The sequence below is a fragment of the Dunckerocampus dactyliophorus genome, chromosome 15, assembly GCF_027744805.1.
Source record: "Dunckerocampus dactyliophorus isolate RoL2022-P2 chromosome 15, RoL_Ddac_1.1, whole genome shotgun sequence".
NCBI lineage: Eukaryota > Metazoa > Chordata > Actinopteri > Syngnathiformes > Syngnathidae > Dunckerocampus > Dunckerocampus dactyliophorus.
The window spans coordinates 6718952-6739266 of NC_072833.1; the positions used below are offsets into that span (position 1 = coordinate 6718952).

The window sequence follows — 20315 nt, forward strand, 5'->3', positions numbered from 1 at the left end:
TTTTTTAAACTTATACAGTACTAGTATGCAGTGATGCCGACATTACCCTAAAATGACCACTTTTTCATCTTGATTTTTAGTATGAGTATAGACCTTGAAAGCAGGGTCTCGAGAGCCTGTATACATATACAGTATATGTGTATGTATGTAAATATGAGTTTGGATGCAGTAGTAATATTAAACAAGGAACATTAATGAAAAAAACAATAAAAGTGATGTAATACGTAATGATAAATGTTTTTACCTTTGAAGAGGAGTGGCTGAGCATACGTCGTCGTGGTGTTCAAGATTCAAGAGTTTTATTGTCATATTCACAGTAGAACAGGTAGTTCTGCTGCGCAATGAAATTCTTGTTCTGTTCATTCTCCCATCAGAAAGAAAGAAAGACAAACAAGAAAAAGAATAAGAACAGAAGAAACAATAACAAATTAAGCAACAACAGAAGAGACATTAGATTTTTCAAAACGGGGACTTGGAAGAGCCTTCAAAGCACCTTTCATGTTGCTGTAGCCTTGGTACAGGATGCTATTTGCCCTCGTGGGAAAGCCTACATGCTGGTAACATTCGGGGAGAACAGTCCCGAGGCTCTGTGTCCACAAGACGCTGAAGTCCGATCTCCCTGGCAAGCGGCAAATGTCCCCAACCAGACCGCCGAGTCCGGTAAATCCTCCGTAACACACAGCACTCTCCGTTGGAGGAGTTATTGGAAAAAAAAGGACAAACTCTTCTAAAAGAGGTAGTGTTCTGTGGGTGGTGTAGAATTAAGCAGGCCTATTAACTCTTCATAAACTTTAATCACACGCTCTGTCAAGGTTGTATAATTTAGCTTTCCATTTAGCTTTATCTCCCCAGCGTCTAACTCTTCCTCTGTTGGTCCCATTAGCAGTGTCACAGTGCCCTCTACTGGTCAAGCATGTAGAGTAGCAGTATAAATACTGATTGAGCGACTACAAGGCAAAATAAAATACAGACCGGCTTGTGTTCGTATCCTCGAATGTTCGCTAGTCGGGTGTTCGTAAGTTGGGGACTTAGTGTATTGGGTAAAAAGAATTTAAAGTTGACTATATGGGTGTTATTTCATGTATAGATTGCTCGAATAATAAACTTATTTAGAAGATGTAAACAGGTTTTCTATGCCGTAAGTACAAAATTATTCTATTTATAAAGATTCCTTCGCAGAAATTCACTTATCGGGTCTGAACACATTCACAGCGATAAACAAGAGAATAACTCACTCACTGGAATTTTCCTCAAAATATTTGCTTTTTCGTCTCGAGGAGTGACGTCATTCGGCGCCAAGTCGTGCACAGCAGCATGCAATGCTGTTAACAGAGGTATAGCAGCCCTTGCCTGAGCACTCGCCCCGTTGGTCTTCTTATATTCCAATCTTTGTTGGAAGAATAAGCACTCTGAGGGATCAGTCAACAACAAAAAACTTGTTCACAAAAAAGAAAAAAACATCACAAGGGGACACTCGTCACAATACAAGTCACCACTGCCACCCGGTGGTCACCACGAGGTACAGGATGTGAAAGCACACAACACAGTAGATGCGACTCAACAATGGAGGGAGACGGAAGCAGATGTAACTTACGATCCAACACAGCAAAATGTAAATTCTTGCAATTTTTCAACTGGTCTTAAAATCAGGAGTGTACACACCCGTAAATATATAATATATACAAATTTATATGTAAATATATGTACATATACAAACATACGTTTATATGAAAATAAGAATAAGAAAAATAAGTTTATCTGTAAATGATCGCAGTATGTAAAATGTGCACTGTCAGCAGTAAATGTCAATAAACAATATATAATTGTTTCTCCAACTCAAGCCCAACGTGTCTCTCCTTTGTGTCAAAGGTCATTGCTGGATGTGCTCCTTGTGCACCAGACCACCCAGTTCTTCCAGTTGCTGCTGCTGGGCTCTCTCCAGGTCATCCATCCGCTGACGCAGAAGATCCATCTCCCTGTGTTCCTCTTCCTCCTAATCACACACATGAACAAAATGAGCTCTTGGTCATGTTGTAATTTCAACAGTAGCGCGTTAAATTCTACTTGCTGGTATGTTAGATGCCGTGTTCACCATGAGGAATGGGTCCTGTGTGGAGGTTAGGAGAGCGGGGCCAAAACTGAAGGAGCTGTGGTCACCCAGCAGGAGGCGCCGGAACTCGTCATGCCTTCTCTGAAGCTCCCTCAACCTTCTGCGCAGTTGAGCGTGCTCCTCTGAGTGAAGTGGACGTCTGCGTGAAGATATTCCTTTTGTTCCTTAGTGCTCATCTCGTATGGATGCTAATGTAATGGATGCTAATGTAATATAGTAAGTCGTACTGACTACTTGTGTACTAATGTCAACATGATGCTCACTTGTTAGCTGCAGCAGCTTCTAGTTTGGCCTCCTCCATTTGTGCTTCTAACAGCTGGATCTTATTCTGCAGGCTCTTCTCTTTGTTCTGCATCTGGCATCTCCTCTACACGAAACACACATACATTATTTACTTTATATACTAGCTTTTAGGTTTTTTTGTAGCAATAGCAGCCATTTCTATTTGTGATAGTAGAACTGTGTACCATACTAAAAGTCCTCTAAAATAATTAAGATAAATACTAAAATGAGAGAGTATTTCTATTAACATGTCATTGAGACAAAATGCCATCTTAGTAAAGGCTCGGTACGTTCTACACAGACCTACAGGCAACAACAATAGTCTTCATCTCCACACGTCTTAAAAGAAAAGAGTACCTTCTTCTGGGCGACTGCTGCCCTCTGCAGCTTCTCTTTCAGCTGAGAGTACTTCTCGTCTAGCTTGGCCACTCGCTCTTGCAGCTTGTGTTTCTCTTCCAGCCACTCAATATGACTCTCCTCCGCCCGCCTGGAGGAGCAACAAGTCAATGCAGAGATCAATGACCACATGTAGATTTTAATTACTTTTTTTTAACCTCTCAGCCTCGTGTTGGCTCCTCTCAGCTTGAGCTCTGACTGTTCTCAGCTCCTCCCTCACACCGTCCAGTTTGGCTCTCAGGTGCTGGTTTGCTTCCATCAGCTCAGCTTCGGAGCGTGACAGCGTCCCCAGTTCCCCACATAGTTCCTGGTTTTTCTATCAAACACACAGTATGGGTTTCAAGCCAACACCAGCATCATATTCCCTGCGAATGAGGGTTTGTGCTACCTGCTTTAAGTCCGTCACGACTGCTGTCTGTCTCTCCAGCTCCTCCAGCTGAGAGCTTTTCTGCTTTAATCGAGCTCTGACACACACAAAATACATTTCTAAGTGGTAAGCTATTTAAGACATGCACATTTGAGCCAAGAAAACCTCCAGGAAGACGGTACAAATCAAACCATAGCTTACTGATTTACTGTAGGTTGAATGTTGACATTAGATTGTGGTGTACCTAATGAAGTGTCCTGTTAGCGTTATTAGTCAGCTTTAAAGGAAAACTGCACTTTTTTGTAATTTTGCCCAACACCCTCATGCCAACTGTTTTTCTCTCTTCATAACGCACGAGAAAGGGAAAGGAACATGTGGGCGACGGGCAAAATTACAAAAAAGTGCAGTTTTGCTTTTGCAGGTGTGATCGTCAACATCACCGACCTTAGCGTCTGCAGTTCTTTGCGCACTGACTCCTCCCCTTTTTGAACAATCCGTAGTTGCCCCTCCCATTCCTCTTTCTGGGCTTGCTCCTTAGTATCCTGCAGCGCCCTCTGCTGCTCCAACTCCGCCAGGCGGTGCTCCAACTCCAGCCTTGCAACAAGAAAATCCGACAAAAAAAGTTCAACTCAGAAGAAAAGATTTGTCTTTTGCACGACAAATCTTTTTTTTCATTTCTTACTTTTCTTCATGCAAGACGGTGGTTTTGTACATTTCTTCATCACGTGCAGATTGCACCTTCCTGGCTAGCTCCCTCTCTTTCTCTACAACTATTTCCTTATGTCTCTCCACCGCAGCCTTGAGCACTTCCACATCCGTCTGCAGGCCTGACACACACGCACGCACACACGCAGATAAAATGAATAGCGTGCAATGGGGTGTGGTGATGTGGCTCGGCCCCTTGTGATCACATGACAACAACAAGACAAGACGTTACCATCAAGCTGGCCCTTCAGGGCGTCTCTCTCCCTCTCCACCTCGCCTTTGGAGAGAGTACACTCTAGTTTGACGCTCGCCACTTCCATCTTATGAGAATGCTTCAGGCTTTCAATCTGAGAATGAAATTGCAAAGGATTGTACTACTGCGCAGCAACCAGCAGAGGGCGCAGTTAATTTGCCAACCTGATCCTTCAAAGTTGCCACCATCAAAAAAAAACGTGTATAAACCACACCATGTATTAACCCACCCCATTTTCAGGCTCACAGCAAGGGAAAAAAAAAATTTTAGTTTATAAATGCTTGTCAACTCTTTCATCTCAGATCAACATGCGTAAAGGTACTAAGCAATTTCAAAAAGAAGAATAAAGAAGAAATCTGAACTTCGGCATCTAGATCTTTAATATTATGGCTAAGCATAGACTAATAATAATAAAAATAATAATAATAATAATAATAATAATAATAAATCAAAATAAAGAAATTTGCAATTTTCAGAGATGTTTTGATATCTTATCTTTCACTGCTTCTCTTTTTCTCTATTATGATTTCATTGCATTGCTTCAGTGTGAATTTGAATAAACTCCAACGTTGTATTGTATTTTACAAATGCAATTTTTAATGGAAGCTTAGGTTAGCTTCAGTGTATATAGAGATGGTTTCACTGTGTGAAAATACAGACAGCCGTCAGATAAGTTAGTTGCATACACTAGCATTTTCAGCAACTGTACAGCAGAGGGCGCTAAAGTCAAAGCAACTGTCTGACCCACAGACGGCTATTCTAAAATGGACTTCTCGTCAATTTCTGCGTCTGGTCACAGACCGGTCATCGTGTATAAACCGCACCCCGATTTTTTGCTTCTTACCAGTGGAAAAAAGTGCGGTTTATACACGGTGCTTTACAGTAAGTTACTTTTAGTACAGTACATTTTTAGACCCGTCCTTCTAGTTGTACTTAAAGTAACATTTAAGCAAAGTGTTGCCATTGAGTATAATATCTTAGTAGTCGTTCCACCTTCGCTTAGCATCCAATGAAGGTGAGATGAAGCTGAAGTCATAAAGCTGCTCACGTATATTTGCAGGTGAGGGACTAGTAGGATAAATATAATGACTAAAGAGTGTTAGGATCCTCATCGTCAGTCTTCGGCATTTATGTTTGGACAGTGGGTGTGAAATGAGACAAGAGTGTACCTGGTTGGTGAGGGAGGTGACTTGTTTCTCAGCTTTGTGCAAGTGTCTGGTGAGTTGGTTGTACTGCTCGTTGCTGAGACCAAGCTCGCTTTCCATGTGCTCCAGTCGCAGTCGCAATGACTGACGCTCGGCCTGTTTTACATGTGAACAATTTTCATGCTCAGGCCACATGTGCTGTGGAGTGTCAGAACATTTAAAATCAAGAATGCAGATGGTAAATGTCTCACCTCAAGAGATTTTATAGCAGCCTGAGATTCTGAAAGCTGTCGGTTCTGAACACGTTGAATATTCTCAGCCTGCTGCTCCGAGTTGTCCTTAAGGGCCTGCAACTCCACCACCTCTGTCTGCAGACCCTTCAAACGCAAGCTGAGCTGGCTTTTCTCCCTCAGCAGAACCTCCACTTGTTTCCTGTCTTGAAGTGGGTCCAAATTCTGGAACTGGGCCACCAGGTTCTCCTTGTCCTTCTCCAGATGAGAGATCTGTCAAGGAAGGAAAGGAAGAGAAAAGAAAGGCCCAAGTATTACTTACTATTCAGGGTTGGGCAATACGGGCCTCAGCATGTACAGTATCATGGTATTGATGAGATTGCAGTCCTGTTGGAAACCCTGCATACTCACCTCAGCCTCATAGCGCAGCTTCTGCTCCTCCACCAGACGAGCGGTTTCCTCCTTTTGGTGTTCAAACTGGGCGTTAAGCACAGTGTAGCCATAGCGCAGCTTGTTGAAGTCTGCCCTGTACTTCTCTGCCTCCTACACACCAGCACATATCAGTAAGAAGAGAGGTGGAGTGGCACTCAAGGTGGCAAAAGGGAAAATTTGACTTTCAAACTACTGCTGGTGCAGATTGAGTCACAGCTTCAGAGAACATTAAACAAGACATTTTTTAAGGGTTATTTTACATTATTTTACCATCAAAGATGCTGTACACTGAGCTTGTAAATACACCTTTGTCAAATTTACTTTAAATGTGATAGAATAATTTTACAGTAAAGTAAAAAAAAAAATACAGGCACCATCAATGTGACTTTCATTACACGACATATTGCAGGGTATGATACAACAACAGTCCTTTACGCAGGTTGAACACCAACGTCTCTTTATTCAGAACATCATGACTATATTTGGGACCGCAATTAAGATTTACGAACAATTTACACATTTTTGCGTTATTATCCCTTTAAATTACGTTCTTCATCATTCACTCATTGTAGCAAAGAAAAATCACTGACCTCTTCCAATTTGGAGAAACGCTCTCTGACCGGACCCTCCATCTCCTGCTGCACCTGAGCTCTGAGCAACTCCAGCCGCTGAGGAGTCATTACCTGATATTTGTAGTACACATTCAGTCAGACACTACGACTTCACAAAAAAACATGCCTTTCATTGTCCGTTTTCAATTGAAATGCTGGTTATAAAAAAGCAGGGCGTTATTTCTCTATTTTATACCACATTCTTAAGTTTACCTGTAGTCGGAGCTCCTCCAGCTCCCTGTTTTTCTCCAGAATTTCTCCTGTCCTCTCTGCTTGTTGCAGCTGAAGCTTCTCTTGCTGAGCCTGCATATAATTAACTTCCCCCTGGACTTGCATAAACTCATCCTGCAAGCTAAAAAATGTTTTTTTTAATTACGGTATTGGACACTAAGTCTTCTTATATTAGATTCATGGTTACCTGGTGTGTTCAGCCTTAAGAGTTTCATAGTTGCGCCGATGCAGCTCACACTTTGCCCTCTCATCAATGAGCATCTTCTGAAGCTCCATCTCGGCACCGCCAGACAATCCCAGCATGCCAGGAACCAGGTTTGCGGGCAAAGACTGATGGAGGGTCGATGAAGTCATGCCACCTGGACGAGTCAGAAGAAGAGGACGTTATCCTTGGTGAACCAAGCCAGAATTGGCAAGAGATTGTCTCCACAACCTGCCTGTTCTGTAACAATACAGCTCGAGCAAGAGGAGGACCCTCAAGTCAAGTTAGTGTCGTACTGAAAAGCCCGTCTTTGTTGTCAGTCTCCATGGCAGCTATAAGAAGAGTCAAGCTATTATTTGATACAATCACAGCCTCTTAGCTGTCAGGACAAGGCTGTTAATCAGACTCAAGTGATAAGTCAGCTCCCTTCCTTGGCTGCAGTGTCTGTTGTGGATACATGGACACAGAGTCTGGGGCGACTGATTACAGCGACGTATCTTTAACCATTTCATGTCAGGCATCCCCTTCCAGCAAGACTATTGTAAGTTGCACTGTGGCGGCAATGTAGGTTAGATAGAAACAGCCAATGGTAAAATGTGTCTACGTTTATAGCACCAAGTCAACATTCATTTAACATCGGACTCAGGACTAAGTATTGAAGATGGTGGGACTATTGGTGCTGCAGGGATACTCTTCTTAAAGTTGGATTACACTGGAACAACAAATTAGATAACAACAATGCGCGCAATTCAAATATCGCGCGCTGTCTCCCGCTACTCAAGTGTACTTTCTGACCAGCTACTTTCTGCAGCTACAAATAGTGTAATGTAAATGTATTTATTCGATGGTGAATACATTCGCTTATTAAAGTTTTAACAACACCACAGAAGAAAGATTCAAGTTCAAGCCGCTACCTACGAGCTAAGGTTACAAAGTTAGCAAGCGGCATTGCTAGTCCCGATAAGCATTCTCAGCCAGCGCTCAGCTGTGAAAACAAAAAAACTATCACTTACTGTTCTATTTCTATGTTGAATGCTGAAAGTCACATACACAGTGTATGTATATCTGTTTTTGCTTACAAACTTGTGTTATGGTAAGCGCCCGCTAGCTAGCAAGGTCATGTAGAAACTACAAACTGGGGCATCGTGGGAATTTTCTTCTTCTGCGAGGCATAGATAAAAGTTACAATGCCGCCACCTACCGGCTTCAAAGTGCTTTGCAGTGGAAACAACTAAAGGGGTTCTCCCATGTGATAAAAAGGTGTATTCAAGGAACATTAGTTTTCTAGAATACATATTGGTAATATATATTTAATCTTTTTATATATGTATGCATATATATATATATATATATATATATATATATATATATATATATATATATATATATATATATATATATATATATATATATATATAAGCATGATTTACTAACTTCAATGCATCAGCATAGGTAGTTGTTGTGCTGGTCCCTCTGCTCAACACATCCCAGTTCTTCCAGCTGCTTCTGCTGGACTCTTTCCAGATCATCCACCCTCTGACGTAATAGGGCTAGTTGTTGCTGTTCTCTCTCATCTTCCTAAACACGCACACGCATGCACACACACACAAACATAGAAAATTACTTAATCAGAATCTAAAAGGTTGAATGTTAAATTACAATGTGTGATACTCGTGATAAGCCAACTCAAGGAAAGACTCTGGGTGATGGTTGTCAATACGTACTTGTGTGTTGGATAACAGTATCTCAGGCCCAAGGAAAAGGGCAGGCCGGCACGTGGGTGTTATTTGGGCAGTGCCAGCACCAAAAGAACCACTGTTGCTCATCAGGAGGCTCCGGAACTCACTGTGCCTTTGCTGATAGTCCTGCAACCTCCTATGGCAGAATTAAGCTTGAAATGAGATTACAAAGATAATGAATGTGTAAAACAGAGTAATACCGTACTTGAAATAGTGGCCGGTGCCTCATTACTATATAATTTGTATCAAGTATCTCTATTGCTTTGGGAGAAAAACAAATCTAAGTGGTTAAACGAAACAAAATCTGCAGGGGATCAAATACTGTACAGTATATAAGATAACTTACTAATATAAAAACATTTTATAAAAATAAACACGGCCACTATAAGAGGAAATATTACATGAATTCATTCAATATGAGCAACGGGCTTACTTGTTGGCTGCAGCACCTTCCCGGTTAAGCTCATCTATTTGTGCCTTCAGCACTTGGATTGTGTTCTGCAGACTCTTCTCCTTTTTCTCCACCTGGGCTTTCCGCTGCACAGCAGACAAACACAGTAAGACAACCAGCGCATGCATTTTCATGAGTTTCCTCATGTGTAACACGGAAGCCATACCTTCTTCTCAGCAGCTGCCATCCTCTGTATTTTGTCTTTGAGTTGAGAGTATTTCTCTTCTAGCTTGGCCTCTCGTGCCTTACTATCTTCCACCAGCCTGGAGGAGAAACGAGAGAGAGAAGTCAAAGAACAGGAAAACCCAAGGAATTTTAATATAATATAATGATACGTGTGAGGACAGGTTAATACTCATACCGCTCTGCCCCTCGACGAACACTATCCTCCTTCACCACGGCCAGTTTTTCCCTCAGATGTTGATTTGTGTCTATCAGCTCAGCTTCGGACTTTGACAATGTCCCTACATGGACACACAGTTGTTGATTTTTCTGTTAAAATAAGAACAATCACATTAGACCACCATTACAGTCCACAATGATGTTCTAAATACAGTTTTTCCTACCTGCTTTAGGTCCTCTACCTCTGCTTGCTGTCTCTCCAACTCCTCCAACTGAGAGCTTTGTTTCTTTAATCTGGTTCTGACAAACATTATGTCCATTTCAACATTTGCACATGCTCATTTACCAAATGTTACAAATCCACTGCCTGACCAGATCAAACATTTTCAAACATTTTTGACATTTCTTGCATCCAAAGAAAGTGTAGTTAAAATGAAATAGCTGAAAGTGGAAAGAGAAAAAACTGACTTCATGCCTTGAAGCTCTTTGCGCATAGACTCCTCGCTTTTCTGGGAAAAGCGAAGTTGCTCCTCCCATTCCCTTTTCTGAGCTTGCACGGTGGTGTCCTGCAGCATCCTCTGCTGTTCCAACTTGGCGAGGTGCTGCTCCAACTCCAGCCTAGCTAAGTCAAGTGCAAACAATCTTACTCTGTCACGACAACCTCAGAATTTAATTTATTTTTTCACTTACTCACTTTTCCTCGTGCAATATGGTTGTCTTGTGGAGTTCCTCTTCACAAACAGATTTCACCTTCCTGACCATCTCTCTTTCTTTCTCCACAAGAACTTCATTGTGCTTCTCCAGCACTTCCTTTAATACCTCCACCTCTGTCTTCAGACCTGGCAACATACACTAGGCATCATATTGCCACAATTAAACATGGCCATTTGCGGCCTGTGGCTTTTTTTTTTTTTAATTGGCCCTCGGCACATTTTAGAAATACAATTAAACAAGAAAATTAAAAAAATATTACAATTAAGTCATAATAAGAAGAAGAAGTTGTTTTACGAGCATAAAATCTATTTCATTTTGGAAGCATAAATATTAAAAACATCTTAAAGCCTTAATACTGGAAACAAAACAAAGAACAAAGTTACAATTTCTGCAAAATGAAGTCATTATATTATATATATTATATACAAGGGCCATTATAATAGTGAAAATATGATGGGCTTGGCCACCCCTGCTCCAAACCAATGGATCCACAACGCAAGCTGTTATAACAGAAATGCACTTACTCTCCATCTGCCCCTTCAGTGTATCTCTCTCCCTCTCCACCTCCCCTTTTGAGCGTGTAAACTCTAGTTTGACATTGTCCACATCAGTCTTGTGTGAAAGCTTCAGGCTTTCAATCTGAGAATTGACAAAATAAACAACAACAATGTTAAAACACAATAGTGTCAACCAGACAAAAATGCAGCTTTGCCATGTTGGCTTTAGTAACAGCCCCCTGTGCTGCTCCAAGTAACGACAGGATGTTGATTCATAATAATGTGTGATCTAATCAGGAGGTTTTAATGTCCAAAGTTTGGGTTTTTCTCCTTTGGCTTTTGGAAAAAAAAACTCAACAAACAATAAATGGAAATTTGTGAATGGTGAATGAATGCAATCCTCCTTATGTATCTGTTACTGAACTACTCTTTCATATACAGGTACAGTATATACAAAAAAAACTGACACTAGTTGCACAATTTGGCTTTAACTTACCTGGCATGTGAGGGAGCTGACTTCTCTTTTAGCTTTGTGCAACTGTCCAGTGAGCTGGCTGTTCTGCTCCTGGCTGAGATTAAGTTCACCCTCAGTGCGCTCCACTCGCAGGCGCAGAGACTGGCGCTCCGCCTGCAAATAGATTGTATTAAGTTCTGCTTTGGTGCCATCTATAAACAGCCACCCGGCTGCCAAAAATCTTATTAAATGGTCATGATGGCGGACGTCTCACCTCAAGAGATTTGACCATAGCCTGAGATTCTGTTAGCTGCCGGTTCTGGGTGAGCTGAATGTTCTCAACCTGCTGGTCAGAGTTGTCCTTCAGGGCCTGTAACTCAGCCACCTCTGCCTGCAGACCCTTGACCATCATGGTGAGCTGCGTTTTCTCCTTTAGCAGGATCTCCAGGTGTTTCCTGTCATGCAGTTGGTCTGAATTCTGGTACTGGGCCACTAGGTTATCCTTCTCCTTCTTCAAATGAGCAATCTGTAGAAATCCGTATGGTTTACTCAATTCATCGTAAATATTCATATAGTGGCTCAATTAATCAGTGCGTCCGTCAGTCTTGTCACGGTTACCTTGAAAAAGTAATGTGATTACTCCTTAAAAAGTAAATTAGCTCCTCTACTGATTACTTTATTTTAAAGTAACGTACTGGTAATGTAGTTACTGACAACCAAATGAGCTATCGATGGCCACTGGCCCACAATTTGGGCAACCCCTGCTTTTGTGGCTCTTTGTCAGGGCTTCGTCTGGATACAAACCACATTTCTATATTATTATTTCCTGACTGTTTCAGGCGAGCCATGGTAGTTGAAAGGAGCGGAGTGTTGTTTCGACTGGAGCTGGTCGATGCGTTTGAACAGTCAGCCTGCCTTTTGGTCACTCTCCAGAAGGGGAGGTCACTGATGTGCTAACATTTATTTTTCCTAATATTTTCGCAATCGACCGGCAAAGTCCAAAGGATCGACGGGTTGGCAGCCACTGCCGAAAATAACAGCTGTATTTCCCACTAGAAAATGCCAGTCTCTCTTCTCCCTATGTTTGCCGTGTGTTGCTACACGGGAGCTGTCCTCATGCTGAAAACGTGACTTGACACATGCATGACACGCCTCCCTGAGACGCAAGAAGAAAGCAAATACAGTATATCTGCTACATTATGTCGATCAGTAATAGTGACACACAGTGACTTGGATAAATAACTTGAATCTGGATTACTGGTTTGGAATTAGTAACGTGCTAGATCACTTGATATTGGTCATTTTAGAGCAGGGGTCACCAACGTGGTGCCCGCGCGCACCAGGTAGCCCGCCACGACCACATGAGGTGCCCGCAAGCCTGCTTTTCATTCAGGTTTTCAGTTAATAATGAAAGAACAGTAGAAAGAAATGCATTCTGAAATACAAAATGTGAGTTGTGGACACCAGCATTTTGTTAAGGTTCTGGTAAAACAAGCATATTTGATTTGTTTGGGTTTAAAATAAGCTCTGAAAATAAATGTTACAAAAATGAGTAGCTCTTGGCCATTTTCATTTTGTAAAAGTAGCTCTCACAAGGAAAAACGTTGGTGACCCCTGTTTTACAGTAACGAGATGCCTACTCCCTGTGATTAAGTAAATACACACAGAGGAATTAAACATCAGAGATTAAAAGCAGATATCCTTCAGATATATTCACTCACAGATATAAGTAAGTACTCACCTCCACCTCATAGCGCATCCTCTGCCCCTCCAGTGCACCAACATCCTCCTCCTTTTGGTGTTCTAACTGGGCAATGAGCACGGTGAAGGCATAGCGCAGCTTGTTGAAGTCTGACCTGTACTTCTCTGCCTCCTACACACAAGACAAGACATGGCATCTGTAAAAGTGAAGTTTAGGTTGACGTTCATGGCTAAATAATACACAACATAAGGAAATATTATCTTTGTCATAAAATTGTTAACTTTTGAGCAGGGGTCACCAGCCCGTCGATCACGAGCAGCCAGTCGAACTTTGTGATGTTGCTGGTTGATCACAAGAATACTAGAAACCGTTATTTCATCAGCGCCCTCCCCTCCCCGAGAGTGACCATCAATATATATGCGCAGGTTTACGGCCGAGACGTGGGATCTTGGGCTCAAAAAAGGTTGGTGACCACTGCTTTAGAGAGTGGCTTGTAAATATTCAAACCTACCTCTTCTAGTTTGTGGAAACGCTCTTTTATCGGCGCCTCCATCTCCTGTTGCACCTGCACTTTGAGCAACTCCAGACGTTGAGGGGTCATCACCTGATATTTTTAACAGTGTTGCATAATGTCAGTCACTATCGAGGCAACAAATGCATGGTGAATAAACAGTGCAGAAAGTGTTTATAAAGTTGACAAACTCTCTACGAAAATTTTTAAATTTTGGTCCGACTACCTTTGATGGCTTTTATGCTCCTTTGTGGACCATAGCTTTGTTGAAATATGCAATTTAAAGAAAATCACACAAACGGAAATTCTAATGATATTCCAAGAAAGGTGCCATCTCAGGCTAAATTTACTTGTAGACGAAGCTCCTCATTCTCTCTTTTTTTGTCCAGAAGTTCTCCTGATCGCTCAGACAACTGGGACTGGAGCTTGTCCTGTTGAGCAAGCAGGCGCTTCACTTCTCCCTGGGCATGCATTAAGTCATCCTGCAAGCTAATAACACATCAAAATCATAATGAAGCCTCCTTAGTTAATTTCAATGAATACCAGAAGTAAGTGTACCTGGAATGCTCATGCTTAAGAACATTGTAATTGGACTTATAAGTTTCACACTTCTTCTGAAGATCAGTCAGCATGTTCTGAAGCTCCATCCCATCCAGGTTTGGAATGAGGGAACTAGTTTGTTGCAGGTTGGAGGACTCCATTTTCTCTCAGCGAATTGCGTCGGTAGAAAACAAAGTAATATTCTGTTGACTCTTGATGTCCAAACTTTAAAGCTCAAGCCACTGACGTCACAGAGGGCAGGCGTCCACCAGAAGCTCTGGCGTCATAAATTGTGATGCGTTTCAACGCCTTCGCCAAAATCGGAATTATTAGTCTTCAGGTTTCCTATACTGTATATTCCAGGTGGAAGAGGCTAAAAATGAACCAAAATGTATGGCTAACAGTGACAATTCATCTTATTTAGGCGTCTTGGGGGACGGCAAAATGAGTATACAAGCTCTTGAACGCACCACATTGAACGAAATAAATGCTGCAAATAGAACCCAGTTGAAATATTTTCACCCAAAATTTGCAAAATAACGATAATTTGTCGCTAATAGTCACAGTAAAATAATATTTATCTTCGAAGTAAATTATAAGCAATCAGTAAGAAGCTAATGACAGCCACACCGCTGCATACTAACGTAACACGTAAAAATATCGTCAAGAACGACTCGTTCGTTCATGCTTACTCATTAATACATTTTACTGACAATATTTATACATAATATGTTGATAGTGTAAGTAAAAGTACCAAGTCATACTCACGAATGTTCCATTTCCAGTGGATAATTTAGCCAGTGACCATCGTCCGCAAATAAATTAGCTAATTACTGAGCAGCGAGCACCTGCTAATTTTCTCACGCAAAACACAACACACACACACATAAAACATACAAAAAACGCCGCCTTCCACACAATGTAATATAATATAATTAAATTACGTGTATAGGGGTGACCAGCTGGTAAGAATAGATTTGGAATGGTTTTATAATAACAAATTAACATGTGAACAGGAAATGGACAATGACTGTAGTAGCATATTCTTCTAAAGCAGTGATTCCCAACCAGGGGCATATGTACCACTACACGTACCACGAGGGGTACGCCTAACTATGCGAGCAAATTGCAGAAGGTACGTGAAAACATTTAATTTCTAAGATAAGTAAATATTCTCCGTCATTTCGTATTAAAGGAAAACAGTTTTTTGCTCATCATCCACAATACTTATGTGAGGCATGAACACACGTCTTTATCTTTTCTGTGCGTTCTAAAGATATAAAAACACATAAAAAGAGACAGCTCATTACTGCATGTAATGGGACACATTTATGCCACCTACAAAGCCCGCTATTAAAACACCTCCAAAAAGGTTTTATGGTTTTCTATACATGCTGTAACCATGTAGTATCAGGTACATTTATGATTACGTAATACTTACAGTAATTTGTCGTATTTTTTGTCCTTTTAAGCATTACCAGAACATCTTCTTGGGCGCATTGATTTCACATCACTCCATAGAAAAGAAAGCCTACACCTAGCATTAACTTTTCCAAACTGAAAAATAAAAACAGCAGCAGTAGCAGCAGTCCAAATATATAACGTTACCTTTTGGTAGTGGTCTGAGGCACTCTGAGCGTGGCGCTGACACACTGCGGGCGATTGTGTGGTGAAACTAGTCGCTAGCGAGTGTGGTGTGGCCAGTTGTCAATACGTAGTTCGATTGGCGTAACAATGTTAATGTTAATAATGATAATAATAATAACAATGTCGCTGTAGTTTGGTTAATATGCACGTCACAGTTTTTTTTTTTTACAGAAGGCTTTATAAGTGGAATATTTCCCATTTTGTGCATTCTTAAATAAGCCTTTTTAGCTGTTTTCATATCTTTAGAATGCACAGAAAAGAGAAAGACATGTGTTCATGTCTCACATACAGATCGCAGATGATGGGCAACATTTTTTTAAGTGCAGTTTTCCTGCAAGCCAGACAATAAATAAAATGGAACGTGTGCGCTACAACTAGTTTCCACAGGGAGACAATAACCTGTGACACAGCTGAGCCAAAAATCATAACAGTCATGTTACATTATACTTTTGGAGAATTAAGGACACGTATGATACTCATGGTGTCACAAAAAGGCTCCGAGGTACACAAGACGAAAAAGGTTAGGAAACACTGCTCTAAAGAACACTGGAGATGAACATGAAACAAATAGTGACACTGCGCAGCAGCATTATTTAAATTGCTCCATGCTAAAATAACAAGTGTCATAAAACAACAGAAGAACATAACATAGAAAAAAAAACATCATAGAAGTTATTTGGTGCATTATTTTACAATGAAATTGTCAGAAATTTAATTTTTGAACATATGTACAAGGAATATTTAAATACAAAAAATAAATTAGCAAAAAAATAAACTATAGCACACATAAATGTACTGTTGTATATTGCTTGATTTCCAGCGGGCAGTCGCATTCTAATATTCTTTGTAATATTTTCAGCTGGAGCTGTAAAACAGAGGGAAAAAAGTTAAGGAAAAAAGAAAATACACAAAGAATACACAAGAAAATACACAAGAATGAGTATGTGGTTTGCTTGTTCACCTGTCAGCAGCATCGGGGTCATCAGCAGCACAAACGTCTGCCTTCGATCCAGCTCGCACTTTAAAAGGATCTGAAAAGAACACAAACAGGAGTTGGAATCAAAGTTGATGCCACAATAAAAAGCAGATGTCGATGTGGCTTTGTCCGCTCCCACCTTGAATCCAGCGGATCTGTGTCGCTGGGCCGTAGCCCTGCTCGTTTTTGGCGGCAATGCGAAAGACGAGAGCCGGGCGGCTGGAGGCGGAGCAGTCGATGTGGGCGTTGTCCAGCTGATTAGAGCTGACCGTGCAGGACATCTTGGTGCCGCGGTAGATTCGGATGAACGCCAACTGGCCAGGACCCTCAGAACTGGAAGAGCGGCTTTTCTTCACTGCCATGTACATGGAATACTCCAGGATGCGGCCTGATGGAGAGGGAGGAGCTTCCCATGTGATGTAGACTAAATCGTTGGCCTGGGTTAAAAGAAGATTAAAGAAAAACAATATAATATAGGGGAAAACCCCCCAATAAATTAGAAAGTACAACTATATCGCATGAGATTTTCAATGCCATTTCCTTCATTTGTCACTTTGGTACCAGTAGTTTCCTTTATGTATTACCTTGGTTATCTTGACAGCAGACGGCGCTCCAGGAAAGCCATGCTGACAAGTCTTGAACTCGCTGACTGGGCTGAAGTCACCTTGGCCCAAGCAGTTGATGCCTGCCACTCTAAACCTGTACCTCTGACCTGGAGTCAGCTCCTTCTTCTCTCTGTCCTGGTAGTCCAGAGGGCCTGGAAGCTTCCTCTGAGGAAAGGACTGTAAAACACCAGAGTCCATTAATAGCATATTCTCTATATGTTCACTTGATGATCATCACTGTGATTATATTTACTTCTTTTGCAATGGAAGACCGACCGCTGAGGATCACCTGGTGGTTCTCAGCAGGCAGATAGTAGTACTGGACCTCAGAAAAGAGGGTTTTGAACACCCCAACGTCAAACCACGGTGCTTCCTCTGGATTCTGCAAAAGATGACACTTTGTTTTCTCACAAATCTCACAGAAACACACGAGATAAAAATGACATTTCAGGAATACATCTGACCTGGTGTGTTGTCTTCTCAGCTGCACGTTTTTCTGTCAGAGGGAAAGCAAATGGACAATACTGAATCTGTCGCTGTTAGGTTAAGTCATGATTTATACATGTCCCATGTCTGTGAACTAAGATGCTGATCGCACCTTCTTGGGGGTCTACTTGGCTATTGGAAGATTTCACTGGACTGCCATCCTGCTTTGAGCCATCATGCAATATTGAGAGAAAATCCACAATAATACAATAACCATCCAACAACATTCATTCATTCATTGCATACGCACAGACTTTTTTAGCTTAAAATAATAAAATCATTGGCTTTAAAGATGCGTCAAATACCTGCAATGAAGTATTTTCTTGTTCTGCAGTGTTGCATTCACTTTGAGAGGACTGGACATCTGAGTACAAGCATAAATGTTTAAAATGCTTTATCTTTATCTACAAGTATATATGCAATTTAATTTGTCCCTGCGTACCTTTATCTTTTCTCTCTCCAGCTGTTGCAGTCGAATCAACCTGTTTGGCTTGCGGCTCGGCCCCTGCGGAACTCACAGGCTGAATCTGGAGGAGGTAACAGTCTGCTGCAGACAGAGGGCGCCATGCCACATGGAGCATGCTGACAGTGGATTTGATCAGCATCACAGCATCTGCGGAGGAAGGTCGATCTGAAAACGCATAAAACAACAAAAAAAAGATATTGCACATTAAATTCCATCAGAGTACTATTACTTCACATTGTCATCTGCCTCTCACCTGTCTCCAGGTACCAAAGGTCCTTGCAGCAGACTTGGTAGCTCAAGTTCTTATGGTAACTATCTCTGCCGCTCCAAACGTAGATCCTGGATCCGACAGCAGCGGTGCAGTGTCCAGCCCTGGCTTTGGGTCTGCTGGCATTCTGGTTGTCACTCTGGGACCTGTGCAGCTGGGACCCAATGTCATCGTATTCTGGGCCCAGGTGCTGCCAACTCATAGTGTCTGGAATCCAGTGTGTAAAGTCATCATATGCACCCTAAGCACTTGTTTGACATTTTGTTAACCGTGGCTACATGTTCTATTGATGGATATTTGAAGGGAGAAATACTTACCTAAGTTAAGAACACTTAAGGAATTCGTGCAAATCCATTTAATTCCTGATGCATTTTGCTTCTCTGACTCAGGAACAGGAATCCAGCCACCAAAAACAAACATTCTGCAGACAAACAGAGTCGGGTGTCAGTACATGGGAGGATTATTACAGTTAAAGCCAGTGGCCTTACTTGTTTCCAATTACAGTGGCAGAGTGAAGGCTTCTGGGTAGTGGTGTGGAACCACTAGTATCAGGAACTGACCACATCATTGTGTCTGAGGAAGGAAGAAGGACTGTGCGATGAACACATAATGAATCAGTATATCGGATGGGCCGAATATAATAAACCTACTGAGGTCAAGCTGCCAGAGGTCATCTAACCGGCGGCCTTGCATTCCTCCAAAGATAAAAAGCTTTGGAGAGCCAAGACCAACATAGGCAACAGCAGTGTGGGACTCCCGTGCTGTAGGACCACCCCCTTTTGTCTCTGGGATGCTCCAGCCTCTTGTGCCCGATACCGACTGCAGCTCCAACTCATAAAGGTCATCCATGTACCTTCCACAGCAACGTACAGATCGTGGTTGGTGTATTTTTTTAATAACATCAATTATGAACAACTTTAGAAAGTGTGCCCAGTACCGTGGGACATTTCCATTGGGATCCTCGCTAACATTAGACAGCCCCCCAAACACGTAGCATCTGTTACCCAAAAGTGTGAAGCTGTGTCCGATACGAGGGCATGGGGGCAAGCCATTCTTAGGTGCTTTGGGCTTCAATTTTTTCCAAAGCCATCTGTTAGCCTATCAAATCACAATTTTAACGTAGTATGTGTGTTACTAGAGACTGTAAGCCTGGTTTGAACTCATAGCAAAGCATTACCTGAAGTTCGTAGAGGCTGTTGGAGTATTTTCCATACTCCACCATGCCACCAAAGACCAGTATACGAGTGCCCTCACAGACTAAACCATGGGCAGCACAGCCAGGTGGGATGTCTCCCCTCACAGCAGGCAGAAACCACTGCTTTGAGACTGTAATAAACAGTACAATACAATAAGAAGTTTACATCACCTAAATTAAAACCGTTACATTTGAGAGTGAATTCCCTCCACAATGTACAATTGACACTGTTAAAATCAGGGGTGACCAAACCTTTTTCCATCAAGGGCATCATACAGACACACATATAGCCTCACTTTGGTCACGCCTGGTTTAAACTGAAGTAAAGTTGTTGTGAGCGCACCTCTTCCGTTTTAATATTTAAAACTTCGATAACTTGATCTCAGATATAAAGTAAAAAAGGTTTAACTCTATCCAGCATTAGAGGGCCTTCACTGGATATAATGCAAATAACTTGTTATCTTTTGTGACATTTTTCGCAATTGCTAATGCTAAAAACATTACCCGCTAACCAGAAAACTAGCGTAATGCTAATGTTAGCATACCAGTGTTGTAAACATGGAGGTCCTCTGCTATCCCTTCGTTTCCACCTCCGAACACTACGATCAGCTCCCGAATGGCTACTGCCCTGTGTCCGTGTCTGGAACGCGGGATTACACCTGTAATAGTATGGACTTTTCTCCATTGAGGCTCCTCGGTGGACATTTTCCAGTTAAACAGAGAGGCTGAAATTTGGCGCTGTTGACGTTTCAAAGATG

General features: G+C 41.7%; 3 protein-coding genes across 10 annotated transcripts; all 3 read right to left on the reverse strand.

The window, feature by feature from the left end:
* Positions 1-1421: 1421 nt before the first annotated feature.
* Positions 1422-8114, reverse strand: cep83 (centrosomal protein 83). Its single transcript, XM_054800844.1, has 17 exons — positions 7978-8114; positions 7200-7296; positions 6950-7121; positions 6745-6883; positions 6511-6603; positions 5900-6031; positions 5510-5761; positions 5283-5414; positions 4093-4207; positions 3838-3982; positions 3600-3749; positions 3177-3252; positions 2947-3104; positions 2750-2879; positions 2374-2477; positions 2069-2249; positions 1422-1993 (listed from the first exon to the last, which is right to left on the reverse strand). The coding sequence occupies exons 3-17, from the start codon at positions 7114-7116 to the stop codon at positions 1871-1873; spliced, it is 2097 nt and encodes a 698-aa protein (XP_054656819.1). The 5' UTR covers positions 7117-7121; positions 7200-7296; positions 7978-8114; the 3' UTR covers positions 1422-1870.
* On the reverse strand, positions 6976-14731 carry LOC129195107 (centrosomal protein of 83 kDa-like). 6 transcript variants are annotated; one of them, XM_054800846.1, is made up of 17 exons: positions 13933-14731; positions 13725-13863; positions 13375-13467; positions 12909-13034; positions 11436-11687; positions 11204-11335; positions 10735-10849; positions 10191-10335; positions 9965-10114; positions 9721-9796; positions 9516-9646; positions 9321-9417; positions 9137-9240; positions 8689-8839; positions 8399-8542; positions 7196-7296; positions 6976-7121 (listed from the first exon to the last, which is right to left on the reverse strand). In XM_054800846.1, the coding sequence occupies exons 1-15, from the start codon at positions 14073-14075 to the stop codon at positions 8408-8410; spliced, it is 1989 nt and encodes a 662-aa protein (XP_054656821.1). In that variant the 5' UTR covers positions 14076-14731; the 3' UTR covers positions 6976-7121; positions 7196-7296; positions 8399-8407. The 6 variants fall into 6 exon arrangements, with proteins under 6 accessions (XP_054656821.1, XP_054656820.1, XP_054656826.1 ...); XM_054800845.1 differs by having other exon boundaries at positions 12903-13034; positions 13933-14088; XM_054800851.1 differs by lacking the exons at positions 6976-7121; positions 7196-7296; positions 8399-8542; ... (3 more) ...; positions 9516-9646; positions 9721-9796 and having other exon boundaries at positions 9968-10114; positions 10191-10348; positions 12903-13034.
* A 1551-nt stretch (positions 14732-16282) lies between these two features.
* Positions 16283-20313, reverse strand: hcfc2 (host cell factor C2). 3 transcript variants are annotated; one of them, XM_054800843.1, is made up of 16 exons: positions 20103-20313; positions 19540-19688; positions 19300-19460; positions 19013-19215; positions 18851-18935; positions 18680-18783; positions 18348-18569; positions 18071-18259; positions 17934-17992; positions 17741-17792; positions 17607-17638; positions 17396-17524; positions 17122-17319; positions 16677-16974; positions 16523-16592; positions 16283-16426 (listed from the first exon to the last, which is right to left on the reverse strand). In XM_054800843.1, the coding sequence occupies exons 1-16, from the start codon at positions 20260-20262 to the stop codon at positions 16417-16419; spliced, it is 2121 nt and encodes a 706-aa protein (XP_054656818.1). In that variant the 5' UTR covers positions 20263-20313; the 3' UTR covers positions 16283-16416. The 3 variants fall into 3 exon arrangements, with proteins under 3 accessions (XP_054656818.1, XP_054656817.1, XP_054656816.1); XM_054800842.1 differs by having other exon boundaries at positions 17741-17789; positions 19013-19460; XM_054800841.1 differs by having other exon boundaries at positions 19013-19460.
* Between the last annotated feature and the right edge of the window lie 2 nt (positions 20314-20315).